The sequence below is a fragment of the Myotis daubentonii genome, chromosome 3 (genome assembly GCF_963259705.1).
Source record: "Myotis daubentonii chromosome 3, mMyoDau2.1, whole genome shotgun sequence".
NCBI lineage: Eukaryota > Metazoa > Chordata > Mammalia > Chiroptera > Vespertilionidae > Myotis > Myotis daubentonii.
The window spans coordinates 55,966,338-55,990,358 of NC_081842.1; the positions used below are offsets into that span (position 1 = coordinate 55,966,338).

Sequence of the window (24,021 nt, forward strand, 5' to 3'; positions counted from 1 at the left end):
AGGAGGTTGGCCAGCTGGCCCCGCCTCCTACTGGGGTAGGGGGGGTGATCAGGGGTGGGGTAGGTGGGGGGGGAGGGGCTGTGGGCTGATCAGGGTGGTAGGGGCCCATCGGGGGTGGGGTCGGTGGGGGGGAGGGGCCTCGGGAGGGGGTTGCTGGCCAACCCGCCCTCAGTCGGGGTGGGAGAGACCGATCAGGGCAGAGCCAGCTGCGGGGAGGGGCTGCCGGAGGTTGGCCGGCCGGGCCCACCCCCTGGTTGGCCGTTTCTCTGGCCGCAGTGGGCATCATAGATACCGGTTTTTCCAGTGTTCAGGTCACTGGCTTTTTATATATATAGAAGATAATTAATATGAAAAATTATAATTTATACAGCTAATTGCAAATTTATTAAGTTACTTAAAATTTAAACAAATGAAACAGCATTGTTAAGCTTCAAGGAATGTCGTATTACTTCAGTTTTGATCAGTTTATAGTCAGCAGGTAAAACTTGGAAACCACTGAATAGTACAGTGAAACAAAGAAAGTTATGTTTTCTGGACTTTGGATCCTCTTCATTTTTGAATGGTATAGGATGCACTGATTTTCAGAAAAAGAGCTGAAAAAGGACAACCCAAATTTAACTTTAACAGGATGTCCTAATTTACAAAAACATTACTCTCAGAGTAGTTTTTTATTTTTGATGTTTTGGATTTTTAAAAAAAGTACTTTTGCACTTTAAAAAACATGGTTAGTCTAGAACAAAAGTAAGTTTCTTTACCCTTTCATTTGTTAGTTTGCCTTCCTTTAATATGGGACCTTCCTTCCCTGCTCCCCAAATTATTTTACATTCTACAAAAGATAAAGCATAAAACATTTGAGTCTAGATCTAATGCTTTGTTTTACAATTCCCTTCACACCATATTCTTTAAGGAAAACACCCAGTTACTTCCTTGAACTCAAATGCCTGAAGACCTTCAGGATTCTCCAATATTTGAAGCTGTCATTTGGTAGCTACTTCTATTTATTATTTCAGAACCCAATTGAATGTTATGTCTTTCAAATCTTGAATTCGTTAAGGTTAAGGATTCAAATGTCAAAATTTTTTGTTGTTGATAAAGTTTTTCATTTGACTTTTAATGGCACAAACTCAGAATTCATACTTTTTAAAAATTTCTTTACTAGAGGCCCAGTGCACAAAATTTGTGCATGGGGGTGGGGTCCCTCAGCCAGCCCTATACCCACTCACAATCTGGGGCCCCTCAGGAGATGTCCAACTGCCAGTTTAGGCCCAATCCCTAAACCGGCAGTCGGACATCCCTCTCACAATCTGGAACCACTGGCTCCTAACCACTCTGCATGACTGCCTCATCGCCCCTAACCACTCTCCTGCCTGCCTGTTAGCTCCTAATTCCTCTGTCTGCCTGACTCATCGCCCCTAACCACTCTGCCTGCCTGATCATTCCTAACTGCCTCTACCATGGCCCCCACCTGCCATGGCAGCCGCCTCTGCCTTGCCCCCACTGCCATCGCTTCGTCTGGAAGGATGTCCGGAATGACGTCCAGAAGGTTGTTCAGCTGTCCAGGCTAATTAGCATATTACACTTTTATTATTATAGGTTGATTTCAGAGAAGAAGGAAGAGGGAGAGATAGAAACATCAATGATGAGAGAGAATCATTGATTGGCTGCCTCGTGCACGCCCCCCACTGGGGATCAAGCCCGCAACCCAGGTGTGTGCCCTTGGCCAGAATCGAACTTGGGACCCTTCAGTCCGCAGGCCGACGCTCTATCCTCTGAGCCAAACTGGCTAGGGCAGAATTCATACATTTTATTTGGGCCTTTGGTGGAAGAGTGGCTGACAAAATGTACTATCTGATTTGGACACAGTTATGATGAAGAAATAGAATTTAGAATATTTAGGGAAATTAAATTCATTTATCAAGGTAATTCATTCTTATTCTGGATATTTTTAAGATGTTTAGATGTTATCTTTGAAGAGTTCCTATTTTTCAAAAATGCTTAAATGTTTTCAACCTCCACCTGAATTTTATGAGTGTCTTGACTTTCTTTGAAAGCAGCCACAATGATGATAATAGCTTCTACATATTTTGTAACTTGTTTTGCTCTTCTGTAGATCTTTTGGAGAGAATCTTACTTCATGATACTGTTAAGAAGCAAATGTAGGTCATAGGGTTTGACATCCTAATGTAGTTATTTCTCTATCCAGCTTGTCTCCCATTCCACGTTTTTGCTCTTTGCATCATTGATTGTTGATGCGAGTACTTCCTACTCTTTATTTCCTGTAGAGCTCTGTGTTGTCTCCTCCTCACAGCGGTATGAAAAAAGCTGATAGACAAAAAAAACAAAAGTTTATTCATTTCTTTCCCCATATAATTTTATCCCTCTGTAAATTTTTTGAGAGGTCTTTAATGGATTTTTCTTTACCTATGTTTTATTGTCTGTTTTGATTTTGACTTTCTTTTTTTAAGCCTCACCTGAAGACATACAGAGAGGAAGAGAGAGAGAGAGAGAAACATCAATTGGTTGCCTTCCGTACGTGCTCCAACTGGGGATCAAACTGGCAACCCTTCAGCGCACAGGACAACACTCATCCAACTGAGCCACTCCAGCAGGGCTGATTTTGACTTTCTAAGGGTGCTTAAAGAATGCTGTTGAGCAAAAACTTTCAGTGTGCATTTTTAGTTATTCCAGAAAATACATTATGTCAACTTTCAGTTAATTACCTTGGGGAATTGACCAGATTATAGATTAATTACTTAAAATTTTAAAAAGTGCCGTTGTGAAAAATAAAATGGATGCCAACACAAAGAGAACAACACATTTATTACTATTTTTTGAAACAAAATAGTATTCTGCATAGGCCTGTTGTGCTTATCTAATAGAGTAATTCTCTTCATCCCTAAAAATCAATCAGATATGTTCTTGCCTACTTCACCTACCTTTTAGGTTTTTTTATCATAGGGGAGAGGGGGAGGAACACTGAGTCTGATCACCTGTAATTCTTGAATCTTAAGAAGACCTAACATTGTCCTTATAGAAAAACTAGAGGCCCAATGCACGAAATTTGTGCAAGGGGCGGGGTCCCTCAGCCCGGCCTGCACCCTCTCCAATCCGGGACCCCTCAGGGAATGTTCGACTGCCAGTTTAGGCCCCATCCCACAGGGACATCCCTCTTGCAATCTGGGACACTGGCTCCTAACCGCTTGCCTGCAATGTAATAGCATGCTAACAGGCAAATATCAAGAGAAAAATCTAATAGACTTCTATAAATGCCTTCCAAGTGATAAGTATTTCTTAATTAAAGATACGTTTTTATGGATTGTTATCAGTACCTGCCTTTGTGACAAGACAATTTCAAAGATAGAATATGTAAAATCTCATGCAGATAAGTATTAGCAGATAAACATTTGCAACTGACAGATGATAGGAACATTAACTTAAAACCCCAATTTGAAAAAATGCTACCTCCTCTCATAAAAATAATTCCAGTCTTCTCATTAGGACATTTGTATTCTAAAAAAAAAAAAATTTATTTTGTTACCATCAATCTTATAATTATTGTAGTTTGAATTTCATCAGTAAAAATTTGTGTTTTTTTCTCGTTATTTGAGTATGTATACAATATCCTTGATTTGACCTCTTGCACACAAACCTTAATATATTTACTATCTGACCCTTTATATAAAAAAAAAAAAAGTTTGCCAACCCCTGTCAAAGTTTATTTTTTGAATGTTCTCAGTTTTCAGACCTCTGTTTGTTGGTGATCTTGCTATTGATTCTCCCTCCTCTTGGTCACACCTTAGACTAACTTAAATCTTCGTGATTTAAATTTTCTCAATTTCCATGCACTACCCCTTGTCATTCCTGCTCATCCCTCAAATACTTAGGCTTCAACAATCTTTTGTCTCCATGAAAACCTACAATCCAGCGTTTCTGCCTCCTTTCCACTATCCTTGTTTTCCTTGTATTTTCATCACTTTCCTTACCCAGTTTAAATTCAGCAGTCTTTGTTTATCGTAATCATTCTCGCTTACACACATATCCCTTGCTCTGTCTCATACATAGTACACACTTGGCTAAATTACAGCTTTGGGATCTTTAACTCTTTCTGTCTCTGGAATAAAACAAAGCTATGTTGTATTAGGGTCACTTTAAGTAGACCCTAAATGCTTACTGGAAATGACTTGTTTCTAGTCCATTCAGTCTCCCACTCATCTAGATGTGGTCCATATTTTAGCCCATGGGCCAGTTGCACCTGCTGCCTGTTACTGTAACTGAAATTTTATTGGAACATAGCTATACCATTTCCTTTATGTAGTATCTATGGCTATTTTTTCCCTACAATAGCAGAGTTGAGTAATTGTGACCAAAGTTGTATGACCCTCAAAGTCTAAAATATTTACTGTCTGATCTTTTACAGAAAAGCTGCCAACCTCTCTTCAAAACATATTTTATATTCTCTCCTTTCCATAAACCTCCAGAATTTTCTTTTACCATCTCACTTTCAGCCTGCTTCCTATTTCACTGAGAAATTGAAATAATCAAAAGAGAACTTCAATAAGTTCCTAGTACCATATTTATTCACCCATGAGTTTTAAAGTTTTGATCTTTTGGAGGAAGATGGGCTAATAGTGATTTGTTTTATTATGCAAAATAACTGAAGATTTTCCTTATGATGCTTTGTATAGATAATGCATATAGTTTATATTTTCAGTAGCTTTTTCATCTTAAAGGAACTATGTTTTGTTGACTTTAGACTTTTTTCCCATTGTTTTAAATTAAGGTGTAATTTACATATAGTAAGCTTTACCATTTTTAATGTATATGCTATGTATTCATACACTGTATACAAATATAAAGTGCCGGGGTCCAGCCCCAGCGGGTCCAGGGGTCCCCAAAGGTGTGGACGAAGTCGACGAAGAAGGAATGACAGAGAGACAGCATTCAGTTGATGAGCAGCCTAGCCAGGATCTCTAGCCAAGGTCTGGTCAGGATCTCCAGTGAAGTTCTGGTTAGGATCTCCAGCCAGGTTCTGTGTCCATGTTCTCTTGCTAGGTTCTCCAGGTTCTCCAGCCAGGTTCTGTAGCCATGTTCTCTCGCTAGGTTCTCCAGCCAGGTTCTGTCCAGGTTCTCCAGCCAGGTTCAGTCACCAGGTTCTAGTCAGGTTCTCTTGCCAATTTCTGTAGTCAGGTTCAGTCCAGGATCTTTTGCCATGTTCTCTCGCTAGGTTCTGTCTCTAGGTTCTGAGGCCAGTTTCTGTCCAGGATCTTTTGCCATGTTCTCTCCAGCTAAGTTCTTCTGTTTCTAGAGAACGTTCTGTGTAGGTTCTGTGCCTAGGTTCTGTCTCTCCTGGTTTTGTCTTCTAAGTTCTGTCTTGTTACATCTGTATTTATACCAGTTGATTCCAATCCTATCAATCTCTATTCCAAAGGTTAGGGCATTTCTTATCTCCATTCCAGGGAGTAAAGATTATGTAGCTTAACCATGATTGTTCGTAGTTAAAGTGATTAATTACCCGCCTGGCACTTAGTTAAGAGGTTTTATTCCCTCCCTAACTTCAGGGGAAAATCCCTACCTGGTGAAACAACCTTTCTCAGAGACCTTGGTTAAAATACATAGTGCCAAGAAGGTGAGCAAACATATTAAGAACAGTATGCCATATATGCCAGGTCCCTTGAAACAGCAAGCATGGACCGGCTCCCGTCAATAAAGTTGGTTCTGGGTTATGAATAGTCAGACCAATGAAACAATAGAAGGTCTAGAAATTGACCCATGGGACTTATGAGTGTATGATTATGATAAAAAATGGGATTAAGAAAAGATCACCTCATAAGTGGGTTAGGAAAACTGTGGATAGCCATATGGGAAAACAAACTATTATCTGTACCTCACATTCTCTCTGAGGATAAACTCCAGATATATCAGATTTAATGTAAAAAATGAAGCTATAAATAAGACCCCTGGTAGCCAAAAACTCCACCCCCACTCTGAAAAAGACCACTCTTGTGCAGATGGGGCGCTGGTCCTCGCATATCCCACAGCAGCTACACCATTTTGTCTTTCACTTTCTTGATAGTTTCCTTTGAAGCACAAATGTTTTTAATTTTGATGAAATAACATTCTACTTATTTTTGCTTGGTTGCTTGTGCTTTTGGTGCCATATCTAAGAAATCATTGCCTAACCCAAGGTCAAGTTTTATTTAATAGTTTGAGTTCTCACATCTAGGTCTGTGATCCATTTTGAGTTAACTGTGTGTATGAGGTGAGGTAGAGGTCCCACTCCATTCCTTTGTATGTGGATATCAGATTGTACCAGTATCATTGTTGAAAAAACTCTTGTTTTCCCATTGAAGTGTCTTGGTACCTCTGTGGTTTTAGAAGTAAAACTTAATTTTAGATCTCCGTAGTAATGGTTCCTTATAGCTAAGGATTCTTCATGAGATTTTTAAAATGTGTGTGTGCATGTGTGTCCAGTTTAACAGTGCTCATTTAATTCATTCCCAAAGGGACATCAGAAATTCTGGTTTGAGCTGAGAAAAAGAGAACCAGACTTTACATTTGAGACAGTCTCTAAGCTAAGCTCTTCTTATGTTTTAGTAAATTAGATTTTTAAGAGTATTTTCCTACGATTCCAATTCCATTTAACCACAAGTATATTTTTAAACAATGTAGAATTAAAATGGTTGTACCCAAGAATTGTATTGGACTATGTATGGGTAACATTTCCTTTTTCAAAAATTCTTTTAAAATATTGTTTTATATGATTGAGAAAAGGATTAGAAAGATAAGCCACTCACTGAAAGAGTGTTCATATTGCTATAAGTTCCTGGTTCTCCTGGTCTCCATGGAAAAGAGTATGTTATATATACACATAATTGAAAGGCAGGGAAATTGAGTATGTCTGCTTTAGGTTTTTCTTTTCAATGGCATAGCCAATCTCTTTCATTTTTATAAAGCAAAATATTATTTGAAAAACTTAATGGGACAGTATCTTTATTATAGGGGAGACTTTTTACTAGTTAAAAAGAGCCAAGTATGATAGCTCTCAAAAGCCATTTATTTAGAGAGTCTTGTGTTAAAATAATTTGTTAGTTTACAGTATTTGTTTTGTTGTAAACTTTCTATATCATGTACTAGGTGAAAAGCCATTTCGCTGTGATGAATGTGGTATGAGATTCATACAAAAATATCATATGGAAAGGCATAAGAGAACTCATAGTGGAGAAAAACCTTACCAGTGTGAATACTGTTTACAGGTAAGAGGTGGTTTAAAATTCTTTTTTTAAAATTGATTTTTAGACAGCAAAGAAGGGGGAGGGAAAGAGGGAGAAAGGGATATATATATATATATATATATATATATATATAGAGAGAGAGAGAGAGAGAGAGAGAGAGAGAGAGAGAGAGAGAGAGAGAGAGGAGACACATCGTTGTGAGAGCTAAACATCAGTTAGCTGCCTCCTGCGCTCCTCCTACCGGGGATCAAGCCTGCCACCCAGGCAGTGCCCTGACAGGTAATCTAACCGGCAACCCTTCGGTGCGCGGATGTCACCTGACCAACTCAGCCACACTGGCTGGGCTGAAATTCTTTTTTTTAAATCCACTTTATTAAGACATGATTGACACTTGAAAATTCTTCTACCCTAAATTAAATTTTAAAGTAATTCTAATAAATTAAAAACTGTTACTACTAGATCTACTGGAAGAACTTCCTAACTGTTGTTGATTAAATTTTTATAGATGATTGGCTCAGCAAAATTAGTTTGGAATTGCTTGTATTAATATACTTACGTCTATCTTTATATTAATTGCTTTTTTCTTTTCTTTTCTTTTCTTGGTTGGCCAAAAACACAAACTAAAACAAAAAACTCACTACCAAACTCTGAATTCAACAGTATTTTTCCAGAACAGATCGTGTATTGAAACATAAACGTATGTGCCATGAAAATCATGACAAAAAACTGAACAGATGTGCTATCAAAGGTGGCCTTCTGACATCTGAGGAAGATTCTGGCTTTTCAACATCACCGAAAGATAACTCACTGCCAAAAAAGAAAAGGCAGAAAACTGAGAAAAAATCTGGGCTGGACAAAGAGGGTGCTTTGGACAAATCTGATCTGAAGAAAGACAAAAACGATTACTTGCCTCTTTATTCTTCAAGTGCTAAAGTGAAAGACGAGTACATGGTAGCAGAGTATGCTGTGGAAATGCCACATTCTTCCGCTGGGGGGTCGCACTTAGAAGATGCATCAGGAGAAATACATCCACCGAAGTTGGTTCTCAAAAAAATTAACAGTAAGAGAAGCCTGAAACAGCCACTGGAGCAAAACCAAACAATTTCACCATTATCCACATATGAGGAGAGCAAAGTTTCAAAGTATGCCTTTGAACTTGTGGATAAACAAGCTTTACTGGACTCTGAGGGCAATGCTGACATTGATCAGGTTGATAATTTACAAGAGGGTCCCAGTAAACCTGTGCATAGCAGCACTAATTATGATGATGCCATGCAGTTTTTGAAGAAGAAGCGATACCTTCAAGCAGCAAGTAACAGTAGTAGGGAGTATGCGCTGAATGTGGGTACCATTGCCTCTCAGCCTTCTGTAACACAAGCAGCTGTGGCAAGTGTCATCGATGAAAGTACCACAGCATCCATATTAGATACACAGGCACTGAATGTGGAGATTAAGAGTAATCATGACAAAAACGTTATTCCGGATGAGGTACTACAGACCCTTTTGGATCATTATTCCCATAAAGCTAATGGACAGCATGAGATATCATTCAGTGTTTCGGACACAGAAGTGACTTCTAGCATATCAATAAATTCTTCAGAAGTACCTGAGGTCACCCAGTCAGAGAATGTTGGATCAAGCTCCCAAGCATCCTCATCAGATAAAGCCAACATGTTGCAGGAATATTCAAAGTTTCTGCAGCAGGCTTTGGACAGAACTAGCCAAAATGATGCCTATTTGAATAGCCCGAGCCTTAACTTTGTGACTGATAACCAGACCCTTCCAAGTCAGCCAGCATTCTCTTCCATAGACAAGCAAGTCTATGCAGCCATGCCCATCAATAGCTTTCGATCAGGAATGAATTCTCCACTAAGAACAACTCCAGATAAGTCCCACTTTGGACTAATAGTTGGTGATTCACAGCACTCGTTTCCCTTTTCAGGTGATGAGACAAACCATGCTTCTGCCACATCAACACAGGACTTTTTGGATCAAGTGACTTCTCAGAAGAAAGCTGAGGCTCAGCCTGTCCACCAAGCTTACCAAATGAGCTCCTTTGAACAGCCCTTCCGTGCTCCATATCACGGATCAAGAGCTGGAATAGCTACTCAATTTAGCACTGCCAATGGACAGGTGAACCTTCGGGGACCAGGGACAAGTGCTGAATTTCCAGAATTTCCCTTGGTGAATGTAAATGATAGAGCTGGGATGACATCCTCACCTGATGCCACAACTGGCCAGACTTTTGGCTAAAAAAAAAAAAAAAAAAAAAAGTGTGTAAATAATACTGGCACTTTAGAACAGAATAATCAAGAGTGGGGTTACTCTGTGTAAAATGGAGTGCTGTACAGATTTAAGAGCAATGCGGTATAACAAGTTAAGCTGATATGAATAGCAAGATAAACCAATAACTGTTTTGTTTGGTTAGTCAGCATTCTTTGAACTGCCTTACATGTTGTCACCTTTATAGAAGCAATGCATTACTTGTTTTAGATCAGAAACTTGCTATTCCACCTACACCACATTTAAAAGGAAAAAAAAAAAAGACTTTCGCACAATTGTTTCCTGATAACATTGTACATTCTTAGGAGATTAGTAATTGTGTGAAATTTACTCATACTGTTTAAGTTTTTCAGCATAGTCATTGCACTTCAGCAGGGAATTTGATTATACTTTACAGAGTGAACTCAAACGTTTAAATGTCAAGAGATTATGGCGTAAATAAATTAGTGTGTCCTGTGGGGGAAAAAGAAACCAGGAAACCACCCTTTTAAAAAGAATGACATGCCATATACCCTTGATTTTTATTTTGCATTATATTGACATGTTGTTGGTTTTTTTTTTTTAAGGAAAAAAGTAATAAAAATCTGATAGTCTAAGACTCCACTATTTAAAAGCCTAGTTACTTTTAAAATATGCATACTTTCAAAAGTTTTACCAAAATACATAATGTTTTAAGCATTCACTTCTATGGAAGTATGCATATTGGTGTCAGTTTCTTTGTACAGTTGTACCTAGATATTTTTTATGATTTTTCATGTGCAGGTATCAAGATTTTGAAGTTTTAGTAAGAAGATATTCTGTAGATTACATTCCCAAGAACATAATGCTTATACAAATGTATATTCCACGTTTTAAAACTTAATTGTATTTTACTTTACATATACACTTCAGTTAACATAGAGCACTTAGAATCTATTTGGTATTTTTGATTTCTCAAAATAAAAAAAGATTTAGATTTTTAGGTTTGATATGGTTGTGTCATAATCATCTCATAATTGACAATTTTAATTTTTGGCAATAAAAGGAAATTGGGTATCTTTGGAACTGTAAAACTTGGTTTAATCCTCTTCTCTCTAGAATCTTTATAGATTGGATAATTAAACAGTATCCAGAGGAACTAAAGAAATGGGCATTTTAATTGCTTATTTTATCTTGAGTTAATTTTTAATGAACACTGTTCATTATTATTTTACAAACCAAAAGTGTTTACTAATTCTAGTAACTACAGTTTCTTTTTCAGCTAGATGAGTGATCGGAAACTTTTTGTTGCATTTCAAAATCTAAATAAACTACAGACTTTATCCTTATACTACGAATGTTTTATTTTTAATACTTTGTCTTAAAATAATACAGCATGGTACAATAAATAGTGCTTTTATATATACATATATACTTTTCTGAAGAATGATGGTTTGAGTTACACTTTGGACAGTTTTAATTTTTGGAAAATAACATTAGTTTTATAGATTCTATTACCCTATTTGTTCCAACTTTTCATTTTCTTTAAAGAAGTTTTCGCCATCTTTGCATAACCCACATACTGACATAGTACCAGTAGCCATCTTTGTCATAATGCACATACTGATAGAGTACCAATGATAATCTAAAATTAATAGCCTTGGAAAATGAAACTTTATTGTTAATTTCCATTTTAACTTTTATATTGGCCCTATAGGTCTGTAGTCTTTGTTTCAGTATAGAATGTTATACATTTAAATTATTTTTCTTCTATTTAATATCCCAAGACTGTTCTCATAAAGAAAGGGAACAAAGAAATATCCACCATAAATATATTTTCAGTTATTTTGAACATATTGGTGTTTTTATAATAAGGACTATAAATTATCTTTAATGTGGTTTCCTCTACACTTTGGTTATTAAGCTTTGCTTGAAATACTCATTTTTCCACTTGTCAGCTTTCTTTGCTGGCAGATTTTTCAAGACTTCTTTGAAGTAGATATTTAAAATGTTCTGCCATTATTGACTTAAAAATGGTGTGTGTTGTGTTGCACATCACAGTCGCAGGGAAGCTTCATTCAGGTGAGATGGTGCAAATGGAACTGCTCTCCCTAGATAGGATTGGTCTTTTTCTTACAGGACTGCTTTGTGATAGTAGGCATTTATTTCCTGAGTTATTTTTTGAGCCTGATCAAATTTTTGATCTATTGAGAACTTGATGTACTTCTTGGTGCAGTATAAAGATTTTTGTTAGTTTGTTTTAACAGCAGCACAGTTTTTAGAATGTGACTCTACTGCTCAGCAGTTAGGGTAAGCTAACGAAGAAAGGCCTTTGAAAATGGGAGTTAAGCAAGCAGAATTTCAGGTTTTGCATTCCTGTGTTCAACACATATCTTTAACTCTGTATAATGGCAGACATTTCTACCACATTATAAACATTTTTGCAATAAGTGATACTTGGCATAACTGACTGACTTTAATATAGTTATTCTCTTACTGTGAAATTCTGAATGCCTACCAGTTACCTTGTCCTATTATCACATGGTAAACATCTCAACATTGTGGGTTTCCCAATTTGGTTTAGAAAGTTACTTAATTTTTATCTGGGCAATTAGCAGAGAAAGCAAGTAGCCTTTTGTGCTGCTTTAAATCAGAATATCGAGGATATGAGATATCCTTTTGCAATTTGTGTTTCTCATTACTTTCAGTGAGCAAATTGTTCTTTTGAAACGTGCTTTTACACCCTCCAACCTTTGGTCAGTGTGAATGAGGTGCTTTTTCACTTAGGACCTGCATTTGAAGATTGGAAACAGATTGCATTAGATGAGGTAATATCTCTTGCACATATTCTAAAAGTATTTTGTGTGTTTTTTTTTTAAACTTATTGCACTCATTTCGTTTGGTTCAGACTATTTGAGTAGCTATTTTGGACCTACCTGCAAGTTTTCTAGTTGATGCCATAAAATCTATCCTTTTAGCTCTGGCTGAGGACTGTCAGTGGTCGGGTCCTTTTCTCTTGGAGAGAAAGGCTAAAGGCTGTGCTCAGGGGAGGTTTTCATTTCCACAGGTGAGAGAAACGTGAAGTGCCAGCTAGGTTAGATCTTTTGCCACTTGTTTCATTTTATTAATTTGGGCTTTTAAAGGGCTGTTTAAAAACAAAAACAAACGCCGGGAAACTTTAAAAGTAGGCATTACTATACTACTACATTTCTTAGACGTAGAACGTTTTAAACTAGAACTCGTTTTTTCACAGTATATTTACTTGAAGCACTATTATAATCAGTGAGAAACTTTTTGACTCTGCAATTTAATTTAAACTTTTTCCGTTTCAAATTACTTTATTTCAGGGAAATAATTTTCCAGTTGTTTTTGCTATCTTCTGCAAATAAAAACCGTATGTTTCCTTTATTCACTTAAACTTTGGTAGGAAACAAACTAAAGCAGACAAACATTTCTTGTTATGTTTGTTGCTTTCTTTAATCCAATGGATAAAAAAGTAAAACCCTGTAAACATTATTTTATTTTTTTATGCAATACCATGCTGTAAATATGGTTCATCAAATAAGGATGTACCTATGATTGAATCTTTAATTCTGCACAGTTAGAGTTTATATATAAACGTGTCTTGACAATCAAGGACTTTTATGTGTCTTCCTTTATGATGTTTATTAATGTTATGCATTCCATTTGTTTTGAAGTGAGTACCAATGTGCTAATTTGTATTGTCTGAAAGTATGTAATGTTTTTACAGCTTGTTTTTAAGAATCTGTAAATATGTACAAACAAATCACAGTACTCTTTATGTTAGAAGGCATATGATGTTGTACTGTATGTAAGCAATAATACATAGCAGTGCTAACTTTACAAGTAGCATCAGGAAAGTTCTAAAAAACATTTCAGAGTTATTGATTATCCTTATTTCATTTAATAATGATTATCTTTAATCAGTTTTTATAAACAAATTCCATTGTTCCTCCTATTGGAACATAACACTGTTTACACAGCATAATTGAAGTTGCAGGGGAGACAGGCTAAATCTGACTTCATCTGTACTCACTTTCACTAAGCATTGAATGGCCTTACCACTCTTCTGCAAGATGGAGGAAGACCGCAAAACTTAGTGCCCATCACACTGAAGGAAGGGGGTGTGTTGCATTTTTTTTTCCCTGCTTCTGTACTGCTACCTAACGTGGTTTGCTTTGAATTTTAATATTTGTTTTTCTGTTTTAGATTCAAGCCCATAAGTTTTGAGGTGACTTCAGCTCCATTGTGAAATAGTTCTCTTCATATTTCATATCTACATTTCAATAATTCTAAACTTTCTACTTTGATTTTTAGATACTTATTTTTCAAGCTTGATTTCTCAGCTGATCAGATGAACTTATTCAACTTAAATAACAAAGGAAGACAAACCTATTGTAGTTTGAATTCAGTAGATATTATACTGTACAGAACAGCTAACTATTTGAACACACACATCACTGCTTTAGAAATAAAACCGCCAATTTTTAAATGTATATGACCTACATTTTATAGGAGAAATGTTTTTAAATGCTAGTCATTTATATAAATGTGCTTTGAAGGATTTGCTAGTTCACTTCTGTCACTTTTTAGTACACTGGTATCTTTTATATGTAATGTATGCTTTTTATTGTAGCAGAGCATTTCAGTAGAAAGAATTTTGCAACAATATGGGGGAAATTTTTCATTGTTGGATTTGAATTATACTGGATTTTATCTGTGTAGTCTTGTCTTCATTTTAATGCTGTCTGGAAGGGAACTTGGTATCCAAATAAAGCAGGTAACCTCATTTTACTTAAAGGGCATACTGTGTAGTGCTGAATTTAACCTGGAAATCTAATGATTTTGAAGAGAAAAACAAGTTTATAACAATTGTACAGAAGAAATTAAATGTGTGATGGAAATCCTGATGGTGAAGCACGTTGAATTTTCTGATATAGTGTTATTTTCCTGGGATCCCCTATGCCTTCTTTGTATTTCAACTAATAACGGGAAAACCCTGTCATTGAAACTAGTAGGATAATAGGATATTCTGATTATACAGTATTACTATTCCTATCTCATTTTCTGACCCTTTCTCAATCACTGTAAATTTTTATTTTCTATTTCCTGTTGATAATTAAACATGTACATAATATAGACATTGTTGTATAAAACTGAATGAACTGAGTTGCTATGCTCGAATGGGTAACTAAATGGAAATATGGATACTGAGAATTCGTAAAATGCCAGAACAAATTTACAGGGAAAAGGGAGGTATCATGTGTCCTAGGAAAGTCACAGCAAATGTTTCTTTTGACGCTCTGTGAAATAAATGTGAAAGAATCAACTATAAACTTATTATCTGATACAAATGGATCTTTCCTTCCCCCAAATACATGAGCGCACTAAATTTCAAAATCTACTCAGGTGAAAATTGCTTTGCAATGAATCTTATCACATTGAAATTTTCACTGTTAAAAAGATATTTGTGATATTTTTAAATACAAACTTTCATATCAGTAGTCAGCAGCCTGACAATTGAAATTCGGTAAGTCAATATATTTTAAAATATATTTTACCCTCCAATTAGAATTGTTTTTAAACAATTGGGAGGGCTTTTTTGTTTAAATGTATTTTTTATTGTTATTGTAAAAATAAAATCTTGCTTGACCTCACATTATGCCATGAATGAATTGCTGAGCCTCTATACTACATGAAATCTTTTTTCATGCATAATCTTGGGAACATAAAAATGTTCTTTAAACTGACCTATTCATTAAGAGGTTTAATGAGTTTCACAGCTTCTGGCATTGTCATATAGTTAACCTTGCCATTTAGAGTTTATAATACCCTTTTATGTATTGTGATGCTAAAGGAAATTGTTTTGTTTTATTTTTAATTGAATTATTAGACTAATTTATATTTGCAAATTCTGCATTTTAAATGTGGACACTGGCTGTTTGAAAAATAAAAAAAAATACAGAATACAGTTTTATGAATAATTTCATAACATTCTGAACCAAATAACTAATGGTAAATATTTAAAAATTCTAGTATATAGATTGATATGAAGAGAAAAGATGTTTATAGAATTAACAGTTTGTTACACAAATTGGGTAACAATTAGCAGAGCCTTTACAGTAGCTTTGTGTAGATGCTGTTGGGTAGTTCAAATGCAGGAGTCAGCTGTACCGTCGTCCAATATTTTAAGCTGAAGTGTGTTTGACACCATAATATATGTGATCTTTTTTCTTTACAGATAAGATTTTTATTCAATATTTTAGACTTGAAATGTTTAACATATAGCTAAGAACCAATGTGATTTTTTCTTCACAGATATGATTCTATTACCATATCATATATGGGATTATTATTCACATTGGTGAAGGTAGTTCCATTTTTATCGAGTCCCCTATCATGTGACCAGCAGAACGCATTGTTAGAAAGTTGTCTGCAGTCAGGAGTACAGTCCTTGGGACAAATATAAACTAATTGGCCTTTGCAAAGGTTAATCCTATGACCCGGGTTTTATCTACATGGTGCTTTGGCCAATTATGCAGAATAACACCACTGACAGTCTACTAATCCATTCCCTCCATGCCAGTTTTTCTTGAATGGTTAGGAACAGGGAGGCAGGTCAGGAGATACTCTACCTGGTATTTCTCCCACCTTCTGAACGTTACAAGAAAAAAATGAAGTCACTTGAATTAGTGTGTTGTCAGTCTCACTCAAAAGAAGTATAAAGATTTTTATGGCTATATGTTTGTGTGTATGTGTGTGTGTGTGTGTGTGTGTGTGTGTGTGTGTGTGTGTCTATATGTTCGTATAGGACTTCAAATTTTTTTTAGAGTACTGGCTGTTCTTCCCCCTCGTCGTCCCCCCACCCCCAAACTTGATAAGGTGTTAGGGTAAATCATACCTACTTGATGGATAGTGAATCAATGAAGTGGAAAAGTTTAAGTGAACGAAAGGTAAAATTTGGATCATAATTTCAGTTCTTTGTCACTTTCAAATGTCCTTAAAAGGACATTTATAGTAAAACATTTTACACGTACCCTTAAGCAGATATGTATGCATTTGTGTAAGAGTCGGAATGTAAAATGTGCTACTGTAAATGCGAAGGACATTTTCAAAGTGGTTCTCGAACTACTAGGAAAATGAGTTTAAAAATGGACTTGAATTATAAATAGAAAACATTTCACCCTTATTTATCCATTTACACAAAAGAGTGAACTTTTTAAAGTTGAAACTTTTCTAATTTTTCTTAGCTTCTCCCATTCTTAATAAGATTGTGAGAGTTTGGCTCGGTGGTTAGAGTGTCAGCCCACAGACTGGGTCACAGGTTTGATTATGGTCAAGGGAACAGACCTCGGTTTCAGGCTCAGTCCCTGACCCTGGTCATGACACCTCCAGGAGGCCACCAATCGATGTGTCTCTCTCACAGTCTCTACCCCTCCCTTCCACGCTCTGAAAAATCAATGGAAAAAAAGATCCTCGGGTGCGGAGTAAAAACAGATTTTTTTGAAGTTGATGACTGTGTCAAGGTGGCGAAGGGGACCAATGAAATAGATTACCTGTGACAGTAGTTGTGTTTTCTATTGATTTGAATCCTTATTTGCTGGGGCATAGTATTAGTTCAGCATTGATCACTTAGTAATGAGCATTGTAATATATGCAAATAGATGGTTGAGGCTACGAGCATCTTGATCTGAAAGGTGTTTATAATTATGGCAATTGCAGGATGCATTATTGTACTTGAGATTATTAAAGCAAATATTGAGTGCTAAGATGTTGGGTGCTGTGCTGAGTAATTTATATCTCATTCGTCAACCAATGGGTAAGTAGTAGTAGTACTTATTTTAGGATAGTTTTCTAGAAAACATAACAAAAGAGAAAAAATATGTAGACCAAAACAGTGGAAATAGAGAACATTGTTAAAAATCATTCCCAGTTAAAATACCAAACTTAGGATAAGATTTAAACCTAACTTGCTGACATCATTCAAAAGACTGAGCAAGATAGGAGAGGGGTTTGTGTGTCTGGATTTAAATGACCAGCAAGGAGTAACTGTTAGTGAAGTGGCAGTGACAAGAACTTTATAAATTTATGATTCCATTATCAGAGGCCATGGAAGGGTTGGAACATTCTGGAAAATGATACAGTGAATGAGGAAAAAATGTTGTAGACTTGTCAGAACAAAGGCAGAAGGACCATCCCACACAAGTAAGAATATATTGAACTTAACCCCAAGCTATGGGTTAGTCGTGAGCAGGAACTTGGCTGCCCACAAGGCGGAAGCACAGGCCTGAGCCGGGAGGTTGGGGGGCAGCAGCCAGCTCCCCAGGCAGGAGGAAGGGGTGTGGTGGGCCTACTCACTCACCTTTTTCTCCTGTGTTTTTCTTTTTCCATTTCTCTGTTACTTGCTCTCACCGTTTTATTTTCCCTGAATGATTGTGTGGTCTATAGCAGGTAGACTCCAAAGGGAAATGACTAATGGTATGTGATGCCCAGTCTCATGCAGGTTGGGTTTATCTTAAATGTTCGGGGGTTTTTTAGTATCGGTAGTTCAGGAAAATTTTAAACTGGCTGTTCATGGGGAGAAGATTGGAAAACTCCTGAATTTGTGTGTAAGTTGCTGGAGGGCAGTTTTTTTACAGAATCACACATAAGCAGGTATGAATGAATGAGCAATGTCATGTGGGGGAAGGCCTCAACAGTGCAGGTATTAGAAATGGGGCTGGAGGTTTGTTGGGATTAAAATGGTGTTATAATCGGGCAACCTGGAAATACTGGGTTTCTGCTTTCAACCTCAGATTTCTAAACACAATTCCCAAGAAACACAATGACCAATGGCTAGTGGGAAACCGGTGTTACTATGTGCTAGACCTGTTTCCCAAACCTTGTGTGGCAGTGGGCCAGAGCATGTGCCAGGACTACAGGCTTCTAGCGCCAGCTCCTTCCCCAGGCACCTTCCCTGCCCCGGGCTGCAGAGAAATGAGTGCATCTCAGTATTTGGAGAGGAGTGAGTCAAGGCAGGATGCCGTCAGCCCCTTCCCACCCCAGGTGCACAGAACAAAGAAAAGGAAAAGCAGACAGCCACGTCCACATGTGTGGCCTATTAATGGCAAATGACCTTGCTCACTGCCGGATGTGGCTCAGTAAGTGTTCTGTGATCCCACCAATCAGATTGGCAACTCATGGGGGGTCAGCGCTTGTGACTGTCTCTCAAATTCTTTCAAACTCTCCCTCCTGTTACTACCACAGACCAAGTCACCCTCATGTCTCCTCCGGGCTTCTTGCTGCAAGTTTCTTCTGAACATCAGCTCTGGATGCCTCCAGTCCTTTTTCTAGGTAATAGCTATGCAAAAACCCTTCGAGGTTTCTCAGTCGCTATTTGGATAAACACTCCACTCCTTACTTGGCCCTGCACGGTTGTCTGCTGCCCACAGTGAACCTATCATCCTCTGTTCTCGTTACTGAACTGTTTTCACTCCCTTCGGCCACAAAGACTATTTCTTCTCTACTCCTTACCTATTAATCTCCCCACCCCAGATTTCAGCCCCAGCATCACTTCCTCCCCTCTGCACTCCCCCCACCCCTACACCACCCTTTCAGAGTCTTGGACCACCCTGTACAGCTTCTTCCCAGCACAGACGTCTGTTTGTAATAATCTGCTTATTCGTGTGAAAATTTGATTTCCCGCCATCCAGAGCTGTCTTGCTGCCCATGGTGTGTCAGTGTTGGGCACAGTGCTTAGAGATGAAATCATTGGTGACTATGGTGCAGTGGTTCTCAACCTTGGCTGCACATTAGAATCACCTGGGAATCTTTTTAAAATCCTGATTTCTGGGCCTCATCCTCCAGAAATTCTGTTTCTTTGTGATGGGGTGGGGCCACAACATTAGTAACAAAGAAATAGAATTTCCAGAGGATGAGGCCCGGAAATCAGGATTTTAAAAAGATTCCCAGGTGATTCTAATGTGCAGCCAAGGTTGAGAACCACTGGTTTAGAGGGAGCATCCAGGCCCTCTCAGTTAAACCATGGCCGCAGAGAGCATGCCGGTGCCATAGAGAAGCACTGCTAGGGAGTTTGAGGCTCTGCGACAGCAGCAGTGGGACCAGAAAACTGCCATGTGTGTTTCAAATTCGGGGAAAGGTGGTGGATTATGAAAACAACAGAGCTGAGCGGGATTTCAACCCCCAGCAAAATTTTAGAATGTTCCTAGCAACTCTGCCAGGTGGGCTTGGCAGGTCTTATCACTAACTCCATGCTACGAATGAGGAGACAGGCTCAGGCACATTAAGGACCGTGGACAAGGTCACAGAGTGGAGAGGAAGAACAGGACTCAAATCCAAACCTAACTTCTCTCATCGAGACTCTTGAAGGTCTCTCGTCGGGTCTTTGCTATGATATTTAAGCACACGCTGGATGCGAATTGCACCGTTGTCACAGTCCAGTAAGACTGCCACAGTCATCCTTAAAACACACTGGACCTTGCCCATCAGCTTCTCTCTGCATCATGTTTTCTAGTCCCACCAGGTCCTCACGCCAGCTGCCAGCTGGCTGATGGAGGGAGAAGGCCTTTCTCTCGTCAGGAGGCAAACTCCCAGAGTCAACAAATAGCTTAGATCCTGGAGGAGAAACCTGCTCAACAGGTGCTGGGAACACCTGGCGGCAGGACAGCGCAGCCCCTCCTCCCTCTCAGCCGCACCCTGGAAGCCAGAGCAGGGCTTCCAGGGGGTCTGCCCCACCTCTCTGGGAGCTGCCACCTATCAATTCCAGGCTGGCAGCCCCTCTGACACTTCCTTTTTGCACCTGGGGCTCTTGCAACCATTTCACAGTCCAGAAAGACAGAAAGCCTGTCTCTATCTTATTCCTTCCCCTGGATTAGAGAGGCAGCGTTGTGTAGAGGAGAGAATTTAGTATTGTAACTAGACCCAGGTTCAAGTCCTGACTCCACCCTCAGGGCCAGCCAACTTTTCTGAATGTGTGCAGAATTCCTGTGATTTTTTAAAAATGGGCAGACATGCCCCAGGGAGGCACAGCACAATGATCAACTAAAAAAATTTTTTAAAAATATATATTTATTTATATATTACACTTTTAAAATAATGTATATTTTAAAATATATACAGGATGGGGCAAAAGTAGTTCTGTAGTTGTGAGTATACAAAACAGTTTATTCTTGGATTATTTATTAATGATTGTATTTTTCATATGAACAACTGTAAACCTACTTTTGCCCCACCCATTATGTATTAAATTACCTGTGCTCTCTGAGTGACATATTTCACCTCCTCATCATGGAAGATTATAACTGGAGTAACCACGGTGGGCAGGGTATATTCTATCTTTCAGGTATTTTACAGGACCAAGCAGCAGACAAAAAAAGCAAACTATTGAGCCCTAACCGGTTTGGCTCAACAGATGGAGTGTCGGCCTGCAGACTGAAAGGTCCCAGGTTCGATTCCGGTCAAGGGCATGTACCTTGGTTTCAGGCACATCCCCAGTAGGAGGTGTGCAGGCGGCAGCTGATCGATGTTTCTCTCTCATCAATGTTTCTAACTCTCTACCCCTCTCCCTTCCTCTCTGTAAAAAATCAATAAAATATATATTTTTTTAAAAAAGCAAACTATTGAGTTAGCAAGTCCATGCTTTTCAACCAAGGTTGACCTTAGAATGACCTGATGAATTTGAAGAAAATTCTGGTGCCCAGGCCCAGGTATCTTTGCTTTCTGAAACCACCCCAGGTGACCATAGAGCACAGCCTGGGCAGAGGACCAGGCTCGCTGGCTCCCCTCCGCAGCCTTTCTGAGCCTGGCATTAGGGAGGAGGCTGGGAGAGAGGTTTTTGTAGATGTACATTATTTAGGTCATGAATTAATGTTTTCAACCTGTTTGCACATTTCAGTTTTGGTTAACTTTGTGCAAGCTCTGATCCCTCCCCAGGGTGCAGACTTTTTGACAAATGAGGTCATTTTTTTAAAGACAGGATTTCTCCAGCCTTCACACAGGAGGCAGGTCCCAGCACCAGCCACTAGCAGGGAAAGGGCTGAAGGATCTGTCTGTAGCTGAGTAACAACCACACTATTGTGGGCTTCACCTGGAACCGGAGTTGTGCATGAATAGAAAAAAGGTGAGCTTAAAACCACATTTTGATTATTTTATGTAATGGGGCTGCAGGAACAGTGAATTCAAACAATGAAATAAACAAGAACACTTGGCTGGATGAACCATGTATTTGCTATCTATTGCTGAAAACTCATTGGCTTAAAACCATGATTTTCAACCTTTTTCATCTCGTGACACACATAAACTAAATGCTAAAATTCTGTGGCACACCAAAAAAATACTTTTTGCCAGTCTGACAAAAAAAAAAAGGTATGATTTTGATTCATTCACACTGGATGGCTATTGCTGAGTTGGCTGTTGTCACTTTTTTGACAATCTAAGAGAAAGAGGTCAGTGCCCCTGACTAAATAGTCAGGTATTGCATGTTTTTTTTTTAATTAAATCTTTATTGTTCAGATTATTACATTTGTTCTTTTGTTTTCCTCCCATAGCTCCCCTCCACCCAGTTCCCACCCCACCCTCTGCCCTTACCCCCCCACTGTCCTCATCCATAGGTGTATGATTTTTGTCTAGTCTCTTCCTGCACCCCCCACACCCATTTCCCCCCCAAGAATTGTCAGTCCACTCCCTTTCTGTGCCCCTGATTCTATTATATTCAACAGTTTATTCTGTTCATCAGATTTTTTATTCACTTGATTTTTAGATTCACTTGTTGATAGATGTGTATTTGTTCATAATTTTTATCTTTACCTTTTTCTTCTTCGTAAAGGCTACCTTTCAGCAGTTCATATAATACTGGTTTGATGGTGATGAACTCATTTAGCTTTTTCTTATCTGTGAAGCTCTTTATCTGACCTTCAATTCTGAATGATAGCTTTGCTGGGTAAAGTAATCTTGGTTGTAGGTTCTTGCTATTCATCACTTTGAATATTTCTTGCCACTCCCTTCTGGCCTGCATAGTTTCTGTTGAGAAATCAGCAGACAGTCGTATGGGTATTCCCTTGTAGGTAACTGAGTTTCTTTCTCTTGCTGCTTTTAAGATTCTCTCTTTGTCTTTTGCTCTTGGCATTTTAATTATGATGTGTCTTGGTATGGTCCTCTTTGGATTCCTTTTGTTTGGGGTTCTCTGCGCTTCCTGGACTTGGAAGTCTATTTCTTTCACCAGGTAGGGGAAGTTTTCTGTCATTATTTCTTGAAATAGGTTTTCAATATCTTGCTCTCTCTCTTCTTCTGGCACCCCCATAATTTGGATGTTGGTACGCTTGAAGTTGTCTCAGAGGCTCCTTACACTATCTTCATATTTTTGGATTCTTTTTTCTTTTTGCTTTTCCGGTTGGGTGTTTTTTGCTTCTTCGTATTTCAAATCTTTGACTTGATTCTTGCGATCCTCTTTCTGTTGTTGGATCCCTGTATAATATTCTTTATTTCAGTCAGTGTATGCTTAATTTCTAATTGGTCCTTTTTCATATCCTCGAGGGTCTCACTAGATTTATTGAGGATCTCACTAAATTTATCAGTGGTTTCTAGAAAATTCTTGAAAAACCTTATAACTATGGTTTTGAACTCTATATCCAGTAGTTTGCTTTCCTCCATTTCTGTCATTTGTGACCTGTTTCTTTGTCTCCACATTTTGGCTGCTTCCCTGTGTTGATAGAATGGCTTTCTGTGCTAGGTGTCCTATAGGGCCCAGTGGCCCAGCCTCCCCAATTACCTGAGGTGGACACTCTTGGTGCATCCCTTTGTGGGCTTTGTGCACAGTCTTGTTGTAGTTAAGCCTTGATTGTTGTAGGTATCACTGGGAGGAATTGACCTCCAGGCCAATTGGCTGTGAGAATCAGCTGTGTCTACAGTGGGAGAACTTCTGTGCTGGAGACACCCTTCTGGGGCAAGACTTGCTTCAGTGGGGCTTTGGTGCTCACTGAGTCTGCCCCCTGAGTGTGTCCCTTATGGATCTGAGGAGCTGTAATCTGGATGGTCCCACTCTGACTGCTGGGTACACTGGCTCTTGGATCTCAAAGGAGGTGCTAATCTAGCCTGTGCCTGAGGCTACCCAGCAGGAGCTATGGAGAAATCTGCAGATTCCTCTTCTTTGTTTGGGGTTTGGAGGTGCCCAGATGAGGCCCAGCTGTGAAGCAATGCCAGCTGCTGTGGGGCCTTGGGCCTTCTCTTGGAAGTTCTGGGTCTGTCTGACCCAGCTGCAGTTTGTTAGGTAATTTTAGATTGCAAAGGGCCAGGCCCTTTCTTATGCAAAAGCCTCTGCACACAGCTTGGGTGGGGCGGGGTCTCAGGGAATCAGCTGGGTGGAGCAAACAGCTATGGCTGATCCTCAGCCCTGCCAGGAGAAGTCCTGGGTCTCAGTGTCCCGGTAATCGCTGCAAGCACCGCTGAGAGAAAGCTGCCCTCGAGTTCCGCCACTGCCAGACAGTCCAGTTTCTCCCCGTGTGAGTCTGGGTCCCCAGAGACTTGCCCGGAA

The 24,021-nt window shown here is 38.7% G+C and overlaps 1 protein-coding gene across 8 annotated transcripts in view; it reads left to right on the forward strand.

Annotated features, from left to right (window-relative positions):
- ZNF148 (zinc finger protein 148) overlaps nucleotides 1–15,151 on the forward strand; it is a 159,823-nt gene extending 144,672 nt beyond the window's left edge. For all 8 annotated transcript variants that reach the window (XM_059687594.1, XM_059687595.1, XM_059687591.1 and 5 more), the window contains 2 exons: nucleotides 7,135–7,253; nucleotides 7,893–15,151. In XM_059687594.1, the coding sequence (XP_059543577.1) occupies nucleotides 7,135–7,253; nucleotides 7,893–9,485 (1,712 nt within the window). In that variant the 3' untranslated portion in view covers nucleotides 9,486–15,151. The remainder of the gene's footprint in view (nucleotides 1–7,134; nucleotides 7,254–7,892) is intronic.
- Nucleotides 15,152–24,021: the final 8,870 nt, after the last annotated feature.